Source organism: Chaetodon trifascialis, chromosome 18 (genome assembly GCF_039877785.1).
Source record: "Chaetodon trifascialis isolate fChaTrf1 chromosome 18, fChaTrf1.hap1, whole genome shotgun sequence".
NCBI classification, from domain to species: Eukaryota; Metazoa; Chordata; class Actinopteri; order Chaetodontiformes; family Chaetodontidae; genus Chaetodon; species Chaetodon trifascialis.
The window spans coordinates 11139211-11154125 of record NC_092073.1 but is presented as its reverse complement, the minus strand read 5'-3'; the positions used below and the strand labels follow the sequence as shown (position 1 = coordinate 11154125).

General features: G+C 43.4%; 1 protein-coding gene across 1 annotated transcript; it reads right to left on the bottom strand.

Moving 5' to 3' along the window:
* Positions 1 to 282: 282 nt before the first annotated feature.
* tlcd4a (TLC domain containing 4a) lies at positions 283 to 13299 on the bottom strand. Its single transcript, XM_070985695.1, has 7 exons — positions 12990 to 13299; positions 9921 to 10090; positions 7795 to 7884; positions 7133 to 7191; positions 6401 to 6495; positions 1282 to 1355; positions 283 to 981 (listed from the first exon to the last, which is right to left on the bottom strand). The coding sequence occupies exons 2-7, from the start codon at positions 10073 to 10075 to the stop codon at positions 663 to 665; spliced, it is 792 nt and encodes a 263-aa protein (XP_070841796.1). The 5' UTR covers positions 10076 to 10090; positions 12990 to 13299; the 3' UTR covers positions 283 to 662.
* Positions 13300 to 14915: the final 1616 nt, after the last annotated feature.

The following is a 14915-nucleotide window of genomic DNA, read 5'->3' as shown; positions in this document are numbered from 1 at the left end:
TGCAATCCCATCTTGAGGCAATCAACTCCTTGCAAATCTAGCCCAAGACTCATGGGGGAAAAAACAGACCATTCTCCTCAACAGGCATCTGACAATGATTTTATGGCACTGACCATGAATGAGGAATTACCGAATGTTTTTGAAGTTCCCTCAAATCTTTGCTTCATTATGAACATTTGACTCATATTTCATCACTTTTATTCTGGGACTCAGGCAACAGTAATAATAATAATAATAATAATAATAATAATAATAATAACAATAATAATAATATTAAAAAAACATTTGAAAGTCTTTTGTTGAGCACTAACTAAGTAAAGAATGGTAAACTTTTTGACAATTCGTGGTGGGGCTGACAGTTCGTTGTCCCAGGACGACCTCTTTTGTGTGGTGGTAAATTGTTCAAGAGAAAAATAATTGGCCATGCACACAGAGTATTGCTAAGAGGTCATTTCATGGCTTCGGGATGGCCAGTTAAAGGGTCCATCTGTACATCTCAGTGACTGTGCCCAAAGAAATTCCCTCATTACATTCGCTCCAGTGATATCACTTGTCCCAGGTGTGACAGGCAAGTGTCCACACCGCTGCTCGCCGATGCACTGAGAGTGACATCGTTTTTTTGTCTCTTGTGGCGTTTCCTCACCACTGACACCCTGCTTCCCTTAATCCGTCTTCCCATTCTCCTGAGGTGTGCCAGTTTTGCTCTGGCGTGCCGAGCGCAACACTCTGTAGCAGCCGCGGGCTATCTTATGCATCCACATAATGTTCATGACGTCCAAGCAGATACTGGAGCAGATCCAGGCTACACGGCCACCCCAGGGCACCAGGTAGAAGGCTTCAGTGCCGTAGACCGCATACATGCGACTGTAGTAGACTGGCATGACGGCGATGCGGACCATGAAAAAGACTACAGCCATAGCAACGCCATTCGCCATGTTTGGCCGGGAGGATTTAGGATAACCTAGTACCTCGAAGAACCAGCTGAAACACAACACATGATTAAGAAACAGAGTATAGCAGGAAAAGATGTAAATATAAAACAGTTGCGGGACTGTTCTCTAAGGTATGTTTGACTTAATCCAGATAAAAGGTTTAAAGAGGATTTGGACAACCCTCAAATAATCTGAGAACATGCAACAAGCAGCGGATTACATCCATGTCATTAAAATTCCTCACAACATTTACACATTCTGACATATAATCTCCAGAAATGCTGTCAACAGGGCTCCGACCCTGAATGTTAAGAGCCGAATCCCAGGTCATTCACAAGCAGGTACGTACCGCTGGTTCACACACGGTGTAGAAAACTCAGCAAGCAGCCGGAAGTTAGCAAAATAAGGCAACATTCCTTGGCCCTGGAAGAACAAGGTGAGAAGAGGAAGAGCACGAAACATGAAAGGGACAAAAGCAAGACACCAAATCATTTGCATCAGCCGGCATGAAGCTGATGTACCACCTGGTCCTGAGAGTAACAAGGTGACTCAGGTTATATTGTTACAATACCAGCATTTACCAAGTTTGATACAATACTACCATAAAAATTATACTACTACTACTGCTCAATACTACTGCAAGAAGAAAGAAAAACTGCCCTCAGCGCACAAAACACCAACACATTTGTAATAATGCTAATAGTATTGTTTGAGGACCAGTTGATTTTCCTCCCCATCATTTAATCGTTGCACCCATGGACTGAAAATCTACTTGCAGATCTGTTTTATTTATAGCGTCAGTACCTTCAATGCTGTCGAATGTACAATTAACAGAGACTATCATTTTAGACAAAATGGTTGCTATATGTCTACAATTCCAAGGCCTCTTGGGACATAACGGTATGATATTTCATATTTCAAGATATGCTTTTACAGTATTACTCAGGTCTAAAATTAGGTGAGGTCCTCACCAAATATAGATTTGGCAGATCTAACAAAAGAGCCTTCTCCTTCAGGGCGCACAATTATTCCTTCAAGTTTTGAGGGCCAAAATTAGCCCGGTCTTTAATTTGACTTCCTAATGATTCATTCGCTTGATGTATTGTGAGCGGAGACTCGTCCTCACTATGAAAGGAGCATAGAGAAGTGGTGATGTGCACAAGGAACAGATTAACTGCCTCAGAACTTTTGATTACTTCTGATGGCCAAGCAAGAGATTTTAATCCAAGCAATCTGTTCACAGTCGAGGCCTGTTGACACTTTTTCTTGAAAGGAGCATGAATGTCCTGAGCATTGCTTGAGTATGGCGCCAGAATCAAAAAAAAGAAATTACTCATCCTTTTAGATAGTATTGTACAAACAAAAACAAAAACCAAAACAATATTGGTCACCAAATTCTTTGGGATTCATGGAAATCCACAACTAATCAAATGAAAATCGAGAGTTAGATTTTTGAGATACCTTGTTATGGAATAAAGCGAAAGTATGCTGAAAAATATGGCCTGTTAATCTTGGCAAAAGCATCAGTCAGACCAATGCTGAGCTGGCTTCTAGTGAGGCAACGACTGTTTTTTCTTTCTATAGTATAAGATGCCTAATATCACAGTACATCAGCAGAAACATCTTGATCATCTACCCCTTGAAAAACCTCAAAACACAAGACGGAAAACCCAAAAATGGCAACACAAAAAGAAACATTTTTGCATTTACTAATATAATAATCACCTCACTCAAGTATTAAGGTAATAATCACAAATGCACCCTGACAACAAACTATATGCCAACTATTGCTAGCTCACATGTGTCTTTTCACCCAGAGAGCAGAGAACCACGCTGCAAAGACCGCACAGCAAGGCCAATCCTCTGCGTAACGTCTCAACGTTTCAGAGGTACTGAGCAAATATCAACATGGCACAGGCTTATACATACTGTACAACCATACATACATTCAGCCAGCCACCATTATATAAGGAGCAATCAGAAGCCATGCAGAATAAAGAGCAGTGTCGCTTAGATCAGGGCCTGAATTCCATGTTGTCTTAGGTATCAGATCATCTTCAGCTGGTTTTACCCACCATGTGCCTGAACCGAACAATTCCCGATGAAGCTAACGATGTGTGTATTAATACCTGGTCGCAATTTCCAGCTGCTGCTAAATGTAGTGAAGATGATCTTCAAACCAAGATGTTTTCAGGACACCCCATCTTAAACACTGACCTACCTTTCTAAATCAGCTGTAACCTTTGAACATTAAGCACTCAAGACCAAAGCGATGCTGTTAAAATTGTGCCATCGGCCAAATAAACTGGAATTAAATGTTCCCTGAAAAAAGCACATTATAGAAATTGAGTGCTGTGATTTTTACCTAAGTCAAACTCAAAATTAATATTAAAACCACGGCATTCAATTTCACTACAAAACGCGCAAAGGACATATAACTCGAGGTTATTTGGCTCGTGGCCTGACTTGTGCAGCACGTAAAAGAAGACTTACCGTCAGGGCTGAAACAAGAACTGGTCACTGAAACATACTTACTATATGATACAAACAGGGCATTTCAGTTTTTGTACCATATGATGAAAACTTTCCACCTAGCATGAGCATGCTAGTACCTCTAGGAACTGGTAAGTCCATACTGTGACTGGGCATCATATCTGCTCAGTGCAACACAACAGCAATAGCAGCAGACAAGACAGGAATAAAGAAGTCCCCATCTAGATCAAGACCTGCTCTGCGTTTCTCAATGACACAAAACACTTTTGGTAGTTTTTGCATGAACGGGGATGACACAACCCGACTTGATGTTGGCAGTTTTTGCATGTAGGGTTTGAAGAGGGGCGAGTTATGTTAAAAGTCAGCGGAGGACACAGAGACAGACAGACAGATATATTAGAAGAAAAATAAAAAGAAAAGATGCCACCACAATTGGAAGCAAATAAGAAGCAACACTTACAACACTGAGAAGAAAGCATGCAGCTAATATTTACACATCACGCTTCCATCTTTTTGATTAAGCTACACTTGACTGTTAAAACACACACAAAGACACATTATGGTGCTATTAGAAAGAAAAACATAAAATGACTTCTGACCAAGACATTAGTGACTAATCAATAATCAAAACATACCAACAAGCTCATGACATTAAGATGCTTTGTATTTTCTTTAAATCCAGGTGTCCCAAATCTAACTAAACTGGATTCTTAATTTGGCTGCGTGCCTCAGGGTTGAATATTGAGTAGGCAGAATCATCGTGTATCTGACATGAATACTTCCACATATACACACTCAACACATTAACTAATAAAGACACTTTGACAACATATGACAAATTTGACTGGGTACAGAACTAAATAAAATGAAAATGACATCAAGGGTTCGCCAATTTGTTTTTAACCGCAAATGTAACACGGCTACAGTAACGTGGCTTTTTTTTCCCCTTCCACAGTTGACTAATGCGGAGCAATCATTCTGTTATCCCGCATGAATTTCAGGTCTAGTTTGAGGAAACCGTCGTGAGTGTCCAGTAACAGTATGGCCTACTTCATCTCATTTACATAATAGTTTTAGGTGCTTGCTCTGGTTCTCTACATGAAAGGCTGGATTTACAGTCAGTCACTGAATTTAGATGTGACACCGCTTTACTCTTATTATTATTCCTCTGGGACAGAAATGTGGAAAAGTAATATTCCTCATTCACAATACAGTGAAGGCAGACAAAAAAATGTAATCTGATGTGTCACATTAAAGAAAAAAGAAATCTGTAAATCCAGCCGGTGACTGGGATGTGGATCAGGGTACGATGTAAATCTGGACTGAAGGGTTTACACTAAACACGTGCTTGATACCAAATGTCCATAGTGCTTTACCGCTTTTTAACCAACATCATGTAATCATTTGCCAATGGCAATTGAAAACCAAAAGAACAGTACTAAGCAATGTAAAGCACATTTTTAAAAAATCCAAAACCAGTTGAAGTATGGCCATTCAGAGGCAGAGCAATGCACACTGTACGTCCTTTTGCATTTTTTCTATGTAGAAAAATACAGAACATGTACTGCAGGGGAACAAACTGAATTCCCTGAGTTTGCTTAACTAAAATAAAATGGGTGTAAAAGACTGACTTTTAAGAACATTAACAACAGCAGTTCTGTATTTGTTTCAAACACCTGACAGAGTACATTCAACATGGTGTTAGAAAATGGGCCTGGCTATCTGCTGATGCACTTGGGGTCATGTGGTTGACATTTTTTTGGAGTGGCTTTGTCACTTTTCCCTCATCGGGGAGTCTCAGGAGGAGTGTAAGGAAGAGAAGGAGGAGGCAGAACTAGGCTCTGGCACAAAAACAGACAGGTGGGAGGTACTGTAGGTAGGCAGGTAAGTAATTAAGGAGGTTAAATACTGTTTGTTGGCATGCACAGTAACAAGAGAGGAAGCCCTGTCTTTGTAAAACGCTTCAGAACTGCCAGCATGCACACAGTGGTTACAGTTAGGCATTCAGCTGCGCTAAGCTCAGAAAAGTTCAGCTTATGTCAGATTCACACAACATTTAAGGGGGGGTCAGTAAAACAAACAGAAAGCACAGAAACTGTAAGGGCAAGGTGAGGGGGGAGGGGGTCTTCAGCCAGTACCATCATTGAGCATTCCATGCAAAAAATACCATAGTCATTCATTTCCGTCATAATTATCCGCGGATCCTGGCGACCTAGAGGGTTTCAGATTGAACCAAGAGTGAACAGCACTGCCCATTAATGCCGAGTACGCTGAGCTATCTGCGTGTCTACATAAGAGCGCTAGCAGTGCAGCAATAACCAATGAGTCACTAATTAGCACTTCAGATGAGTTGTGAAATTATCATCAGGCTGTTGCCAATACCCGCTGATGATTTCCCATAAATGACACAGAATGGTGCCAATACAGCCTTCACCAAGCAGCTGAGCTGGAGTATAACAAGGGTTAGTCGTCATTGTTCTTTGGTTAAAGGGCTTTAAAAGTGCAGCTCTAACAACCGCTACACCCGAGTGAACCGACTTGACACCTGCAATTATCAGTGCAGTTCATCCAATCCTCTCAAAACCATCTAAACGGTTGCATTTCTAAAAAGCTAAAAAAAATAAAATAGCCATACGTTAATAATGGCAGGCAAACAAGGACACCTGCTGGAACATACCATCTCTCATGGACAGCAGCTGATACTGTAACTCAACAAGAAGTACATTACTAGAGGTAGATTGTAAACATCCATACAGTCTCCTCCTCTGTTTGCAGTGACCATGCTGGCCTTGGCTTGTGCATATTTAACTAACCTACATGAGCTGCATGGCTGCGTGGGGACAGTCATGGACACTGACTGAACGGTGGCTAAACCAGTTAAAAACACCCAACCTGACAGGACACGGCTGTTCACCCTTGGTTGTCTCCTTCCCATCTTGCCTGCACGTTCTGCTATTGGACAATAGGGCACTCACCAGTACATAGTAGTAAGCATACAACGCTGCCAGATGGTGAATTACAAAAAACTTGTCGCCTATCGCCTTCCAATAGTAAAATATTAGCAGCAGATCTGGAAAACAAACAGGGGGAAACAGAGATAAGGCATTATTGGTGCAATCAAAACATTTCAAGTACAGACAATTGATAAAGGGCAGTTGGGCCAAGGCTCATTCATATCCTCAGGTGATGTAATTCATATCCATTCATCTGCCTCTATTCATAAACCCCTCGATGCAGTCTGAACAACTGAAGATGGCTTTAGAGCACAGCCATGTTTGCTATATGAGACAGTTGGGAGGCAGACGTTAGCAGTCAGGCTCTGGAAGACCATGCAAATGGATCAACCTGCATAAACAAGCTGATCCCTGTTAATCAATTTACATCTGTTTTGATGAACAAAGCAGTGTGAGCGCAGGTCTTTCATTTGACTCGGTGTTATCTCTCAGGATAACCATGATCCTTAACCTCTCTCTTGTGAAATCTTGTGAAGTATTGTATTTTAGTTTTATTGCTTTATATGCAAGGGAAATTTTTAGATGTATTTTATGTGTGTTGTTATCAGGGGAGCAGTGGAGGAGGGAGCTTGCTCTCAATGGCCTTTAAGTGAGGGCTGATGAACTTTATCACATCTTTTTATCAATTACGTGCATGTTCTCATGGTTTCACTTTGACTACCGTCAACACTGTGAACTGGATGTTTCTCTTACCGGATATGAGGTAGCCTGTTGTGATGGCAACATTAGTCTTCACCAGTGTAGGGTCTCCCCTGTTGAAAGAAACAAACACACAAAAGTGGTATCAAAAAGGAAACTGAGGTAGACAGAAGCTAGATACGTCAAAGCCTACAGGGGGTTTCCCACTCCCGTCAAGCAGAGGTGGACATCGTCACTTTAGAATCGAACTAACAGCTAAATTTGCCAGACTTTGTCTTAGCACTAAGCCCCACCCTCTCATTACTCTTCCTCCTGTCAAGCTTTCCGTTCCCGCACATATGCAGTTTACTTTGATAACAGTGGAAGATCTACAGCTCAACAGGCCTGCTGATTTTTGAAACAGCAGGTTTCTCATGTCTGGCCAATTTATGAACACGACAACTGGGGCGAGCAGATTTTATCAGCTCTCATTACCTTAGCTGTATGCTAACATTACCTCTGGGCCTTGGAAGTAATGCCAGGTTACTCCGGTAGGTGATCAGCTAATTAGCTGACCATGCTAATGTTTAAAGGTCACCTTAAAGCAGGCAAACAGACAGTTTATTCCATTCTTTACACTTGTGTGCTCGTGTTTTTGGTTTTGTAAAGGGTAAAAAAAACTCTTTATATAGCTAGAATCTCTCTTACTAGAACCCCATGCACTGCCGAACTCTCACCAGACTGGGTCTTCATTGACGGCATCATCAAACAACAAGATGTGGAGACAGAAGATTCCCACCAACAGTGCGTGAAACGTCGACACCGTCCTGGAATGAAAACCGAAACAAACATGACAAACATCTAATTCCTGTCCGACAAGGGCAGATACGGACACGTGACAGATTTCCTGTTAGATAAGCACTTTAAAGGAAGAGCAAGCATTTCTCTTTATTCTTGAAAAGTGCCTCGGAGCCGCTCTCTGGTTGGATTTGTAGCACTCGCCGTGAATCAGCTGATTGCCTGTCAGGCCTGCACACAGATTCAGACCAATTAGGCTAAGAGATTAAACACTGCTGAAGGGTCAGGCAGAGCGGCACACAGTCCCAGTCAGTCATTAAGGCAGTGAGACAGTCAGTCAGTCAGACAGACAGACAGAAGGACAGCCACACTGACTGTAACACTGTTTAAATACAATCTGTAAAGTCATGCACCCCAACAGGGATCCCCATAGCCTGGACCCATGCCCACCGATCGTTAATTTTCATTTGCTCATAAACCACATGACCATTTCAATTTCAATAGTGCTCTCATGAGCAATGAAAGAAAATGAAAATGAATGATTAATGCAAGTTGGACCAGGCCGGATCCTCGGAACACTCTTCCCCGCCGGGCACTCAACGGCCTTCGATCTGCAGCGGAGCGCTGGCTTAAAGATCACAGCAGCCTGTCTGTCTCTCTCAAGGCTCAAGCACGCTCCATCTTTCCGTTCTGATCTAGTTGTTCCAGTATCTGCAGTGTTCCCATAACAAGTTCGCAGATGCCAACAGCTGACACTCCGTCTGATCAAACGGCCTCGTCATCAGTATGAACACCGCGGCCCTGAAGCATTCCCACTTTCCTGCTCACTGTGACTGACGGACTGCGGAAACAAAACAGTTCTGTTGATGGAATGAGACAAGGATGATCCGACTGTCAGAGGAAGGTATCAGTATATTTAACATTTGAGGCACTTCATTAAATTGATCCTTCAAATTGACGGATGTGGCACCGCTGCTAAATACAAGTCCACAGTGGAGTCTATTAGCAGACAGAGGCAAACACTACAATGGTGGCCATGACCGGTCAAAGCTGGAACAGGAGGAGCCTCTTTACGCTAAAAACTATGGCATTAAATTGATAAGGATAACTTTAAACTGGGGATTTGTTTCATACCAGTGTGACTGCTTGTGCTGCTGATGCCAGCAACGAAATTTGTCAGTAAAATGTTACCTCACCCAAGAGGAATGACGGCAACAAGCTCGAAAACACGGTTGTATAAGACAACTTAAGAATATTAGTTCATATGAAAAATTCATGGATTCAGGATTTTTTGTGTGTACAATCTGTAAAAACTAAGCAAGATTTTACTGCATCAGTCAGAAAGAAGCACAAGCTCGATTTGAAAAAAGTTGGGATGCTGTAAAACATGAATAAAACAAAACGTGCGAATTCTTTTTCGACATAGTGTCATGATTGGGTGTGAAAGGGGCGTCCTGGAAAGGCTCAGCCATTCACAAGCGAGGATGAAGCGAGGTTCACCTCTTCGTGAACATGTGACTGCATGAATGACGAGTCGGTGTCTGACTTCCTGCGTCGATCTCACAAAAGTATGAAGTATCAGTACGTGCGCTGAAACAGGTCACTGTGGTTTCAGCACACACGGCTTCTAAAACCACAGACGCACACTTTCTTTCTCAGGAAGCTCTACAGCTAAAATGCTCCTCGACTGTATCTGCTCAACACTGTGTGAACATGAGTGCAAAAAGTTAAAAAACAGCTCATCTGCATTCTGTTTTTACTGATGTTTCATACAGCGTGCTGATGTTTTTGGAGTCGGGGGTTGTATTTGTTACATGTTAAACGGACAAAAAGCCACAGCCAAAAAAACAAAACAAAACAAAACACCCATCCTCTGAGTTTCCAACATGCTGCTGGCACCTTGAAGCTGTGGCAAACATCGCAAAATACACAGTGCATCCTACCAGTGAGTCAGATACTAGCGTCCCAGGAAATACGTGGGTTGCCTGGCAGAGAGTATCTTTGGACCCAGCTAAAGCATGTAGATATTCAGGCTCATCGAGATCATGAGTTCAGGTCAGGTCACCTTGAGTTCCACTCCACCTTCTGCTTGTCGCTGAGGCTGAGGAAGCCGGGGCTGATGCGCATGGACATCCAGGGGCTGACTTTGTGGAAGAGCCACTGGAAGGTGAGGAAACTGGTCACCGAGATGGTGAGGATAAGCAGGCTGAATGGGTCCATGGCCACCCAACCCCACTGTGGGAGGATGGAGAGAAAAGTGGGGTAAAGGTTAGACAGGGGCAGTTGGCCGTGATCTGTTTCTGTAAACAAACAGACAAAGCTTCCAACAAAATTCAGCGGGTGTTAAAGACTATATTCGACTTTCTCCACAAAAACACTTATTGTTGCATATGAATGGAAATATATGTTTGTTATTTTCATGGAAAACACATGACATACATGTAGAATCTGCATTTACAAGCTCCTTCTCCTCTCCTGTGATTTCAGCCAATCATGTGAGCGTGGACCTGAAGGTATGACTCAATCACACAGCTTCACAACTGCACAGTGTCCAATTCTGAACATGTGGACAAACACAAGGACTCCATATTCCTCTGGTGCCACTTGACACCCTCAGGTCAGCCGAACCATAGCAGCTGCCGCGTCTCGTATTTGGTGACCTCTGACAACACGAACAATCCGTCAGAATAAAAAAAAAACAAAAAAAACACACACCTGCCGTTAGGGGCCCAGTCAATTTTTAACCAGGCTGCTGTAGAAGAGCTGACGCTGCCTTCAACCGGGAAAGGTGGATTAATCCTCATGTAATGTGGGAAATGACCAACTATCACAGATATTTACATAACAAGTAGCGTTCAACTTATCCTTCTGCTACAACCTGGCTGGCGAGCCGGCTGAGAAATGTGACGAGTTGAGTTTTTGGCAATGACTAGTTAATGTATGACTTCCTGGGTCGGCGTTACAGAGGAGGTGTGGCTCTTCGGAGAGGACTTAAGTACCAAATATCTGTATGTGAAACCAGTTACTGTGGTTTCAGGACGAACGGCTTCTTAAACCACAAACACACAAACACACACACCTCCTTTCTCAGGAAGCTCTTCTACAACAAAAATGCTCATCTGCTTAAACTGACAATCAAAAGAGATAAGATTGTGCTTTTTAAGGCACCATGGACTTCGGTTGACATGTCCATGACACGTTTTGGAACGCACGATATGAGCACTCAAGTAGAAATCACAATATCAACGCCGAATTGATCACACGGCTCTAATGCAGGCTAACACTCCATTTTCTATTTTAGGGGGGTTGTGCGAGCATCCCCGGTGGCACAGCTCAGCCATGTGTTGGAAAATGAAAGTGGAGCATGGGACCATGATATACAGGGTGATCAGCACTGGGTGGGTCAATAAACTCCGTTCCATACCTATGCATAATTTAAGTCCAAATCTAGGCCTTGGAGTAACCTGGTGTGCAGCAGAACTCTGCACTGTGGCCACCCATTTGTCATAGCTATGATGGGATAAAAAGTGAGGCTATAAGAAAAAATAGATGCAGAGTTAGCAGCTGTGCATGCACATTGGCTTGGAGCCAGTAAATATATGTCAGGACAAAGTCTGGACAAAGGCACAGTGCAGCTACTGTAAATCCAGTGTTGCACTGAGCAATTTGCATATTGACTTATATGCAAATATTTGACTCTTGCTAAGTGGCCGAGCCAGTTAACTTTAAACAAACGCAGTATTAACATCTCTAAGCTCAGGCACGCATAACTCGCATCTCACTCCATGGGGCTCTGGCCTTGCTGATTTTCTACCTGCCTTTGTTCCTGCGTTAAGCCAGAAGAATGCCTGAGGACAAACAGCGAACTTCACTGAAGCACTGGAGCCAAGAAAGAGTCACCAGGGAAAGAAAAGCCAATTCCACAGAGTCCTCTCCTTGTGCCTGCCTGTGGGCCTGATGCATTAGTGGGCAGCGAGCACCAGTGCTTTAACGTGCTGTGCTGCGAGGCACAAAGACTTTTTGTTATGAGAGGGACACTTAAAGACTCCATACATTTCTGGGTTTCTAAGCAAGGCATCCTTTGGCCATTCTCACAAAGTGCAGTGAGGGGTTGTTTTAGGTACACACACTCATGTTTGTATCCTGAATGAGCCATGAAGGACCCTGCCGCCAAGGACAAATGGTTACCGAGGTCAACTTAAGGATAAAGAAACAGCTGAAGCACCAAGGAGAGCAAAGCGCCGAGCACGTGCGATGTGTTTCTTTGGGAGATTCATACATGTTAAACCCCTCACAATAAACTTGGCTGCTGCTCAATGAGCCGCGAGAGTTCAAGCAAAAGCTAAATATGAGACGGTGATTATGAGAGTGGGGGAAACCATGGAAAGGCAGAAGGCAGCAACCTGCAAACACTCTTTAGGCTGTGAGAGGCACAGTGATTAATAAAACCTCCAATCAAGCCTCATGCAATGCATCATTACAGCCAATTATTCTGAAAAATGCATGCCCCCATGAGGCATAAAAGCAGATGTGCTACAAGTTACAAGGTGGAAAGTTTCTGAGAAATTAACCCCAAACTCACACCATGAGACCCACACTGATTTATCACAGCCTTCACTACCCAGATTGAGACTGGCATGTTCAGGCCCGCCTCCAGCGCAGGCCTGGTCTCAATTTTCTGGGAAGTGGTGTCTGTTTCCTCCGTGCAGGACTGCAGCGCGTTTCTTCCTGGAAGGTTGTTTTTGCTTCATGTGTTCCTATAACGACCGAGGCTGAAATGCGCTTGCGTAAAACGCGTTTTTTTTTTTATCCCCCTCTAAACAGCGAGGAAACGATAGCCCCTCGAAAATAAGTCTTAACGCGCATCACCGGATCGCATTAAAGAGATGCCGGCCAGCATCGATCACTAAGCAAACATGTTATCATAGAGGATCGCCTTCAAAGCGAGGAATAGTGTATGTAACAGCCCACACAAGGCCGATCCACGCCGCATTGCTTGGCCAGCTGCTGTGCCTGTGCAATGTGTTGATGGTGGGGTGGGGGGATAAATAACACTGGCCTGCTCGTGTTTGTGTGTACCAGCCGCGCACACGATCGGAAACCCGAGCAAACACGAGATCTGAGATGGACTCACCTTATGACTTTCATTAAGATGACTTGCGCCTCACTCTCTCAGCTGGCTACGGTTTCCGGGGGGTCGCTCGCAGAGCCGCGTTCGTTGAGTCGGAGCCATGTCGAGGCATTTTTTTTTTGATAAACAAGACGAAGCCCGCCTCTCGCTCCACACGCACACGCACACGCTAACAAGTCGCGGGGGATGCGGTGGGGCTGGAGCTCCGTCCCTGCGCCAGCTTTGCGGCGTTTAGCGAGAATCCCGTCCAGCACGAAGCGTGCATAATTGTAGGGGTGCAGATCACGCAGCTCGACGCTCGATTACAGAGATGATGGAGGGTGGGGGGGTGGTTGTTGGTGTGTGTGGTAACTCTCTCTCTCTCTCTCTCTCTCTCTCTCTCTCTCTCTCTCTCTCTCTCTCTCTCTCTCTCTCTCTCTCATAGGGCTCAAATTACAGCTGAATTCTTAAAGATACACGCACAGACACACACACACACACACACACACACACACACACACACACACACACACACACAAACACACACATGCACACTACCACAGTGGTCTGCCCAAGAACACTCACTATGTCTATTTATAGCCGAGGCTTGTTGAACTGATCCCAGGGTAAATCAGACAAGATAGCCAAGTCAAGCAAGCTGCAGCCGCTGGTCTTCATATCTCTCTTAAATCCATACCTTTGCATTCACACTCATTTTTGCCACATGCGATGTGTGTCACACACGTTTGTGCGCAGGATATAAAGCTGAATGGCCTGATAATGAGCGGCCCAGATGCACAAGATTATTAGGCTACTGTGTAAGGACTGGTGACTAAGCATCAGAAGCTGTAAACATGCTCTGCTCGCTTTCATTGGGTTGCAATCCAGTGAGAGGCCACAGTCACAGCCCACCCACTCAACAAACGGAAAACAAAAGAGATCAGGATGGAAGAAGATAACAGACAAAAGGGGAGTGTGAGAAAACACACAACAGCTCCAACAGTTTCAGCTCCTCAGGTCTTATTGAGGCACTGATGTTCACTAGGGTGGGCCCCCTGTCCACCCTCGTGTAGAATCCATCCATACACATCACCAGAGGGCAAGTGACAGATTGAATGACCAGTGGCTGCTATATAAAATTACATTTCCCATGAACTGAATGAGCAGGGCCAGTGTATTTCCAGCACAGAGATGAGGCCAGGCCTAAATCATTATGAGCTGATTCACTAATGGTTTAAAGCATTATATTCAGAAAAAAAAAACATGCCACCAGGCCCTCTTTATGAGCCTCTGTCACACAATCAACAGAACACTCCCAAATGAAAACAGATATTGTGAGTAAAATAAGAACATAAGATTTATTTTAAACCTCATCGCAGTTGGAAAACATGAACTCTGACACCCAAGCAACAAGTTTTTGGGTGAGATTTGGGGAGCTGAAAAATGGTTACTTGCATATTTACCTTAAACTAAAAACACCTAAATAATTAAATTTTCCAAAATAAGACTTTGGGGTCAGTGGCTAAATTTCAAAATAAAAGTATATTACATACAGGGCCACACAGAAGGATAAGATAAATTATGCTACCATTTAGCAACTTCAGACTTCACTACTGACAGACCAAAACTCAGTTATGTAAGCGTGGCAGATGTAAAGGTTATTATATTATTTGCCAGTTGCCAACTGAAGTTGCCGCTTGATAGTACCGACTTCTGCCACACAGCAGTGCTAAGTCTCCATATTACTCACTAACTGGCTGGACAGTATACATCTGTATGCTACTCATTTTAAAATAATATTGCTAGTATCATTCATAGAGAAAATGTACATTTTGTTTCCTTTTATTCGGCAATTGATTTCCATATTATTGTGGTGAATTTTGACACAAGTAAATGTGATTTTGAACTTTTGTTACCTCAGAAAGTTGAGTCATCTGGTGTGAGAGATGT

What these genes read in the sequence shown, in the direction of transcription:
- tlcd4a (XM_070985695.1), bottom strand. Translation starts at nt 10,075, where the DNA reads ATGGACCCATTCAGCCTGCTTATCCTCACCATCTCGGTGACCAGTTTC. An exon ending in GTCAATGAAGACCCAGTCTG is followed by an intron (nt 7,192 to 7,794) that starts GTGAGAGTTCGG and finishes TTCTTTCAACAG; the next exon opens with GGGAGACCCTACACTGGTGA. An exon ending in ACACCGTGTGTGAACCAGCG is followed by an intron (nt 982 to 1,281) that starts GTACGTACCTGC and finishes GTTGTGTTTCAG; the next exon opens with CTGGTTCTTCGAGGTACTAG.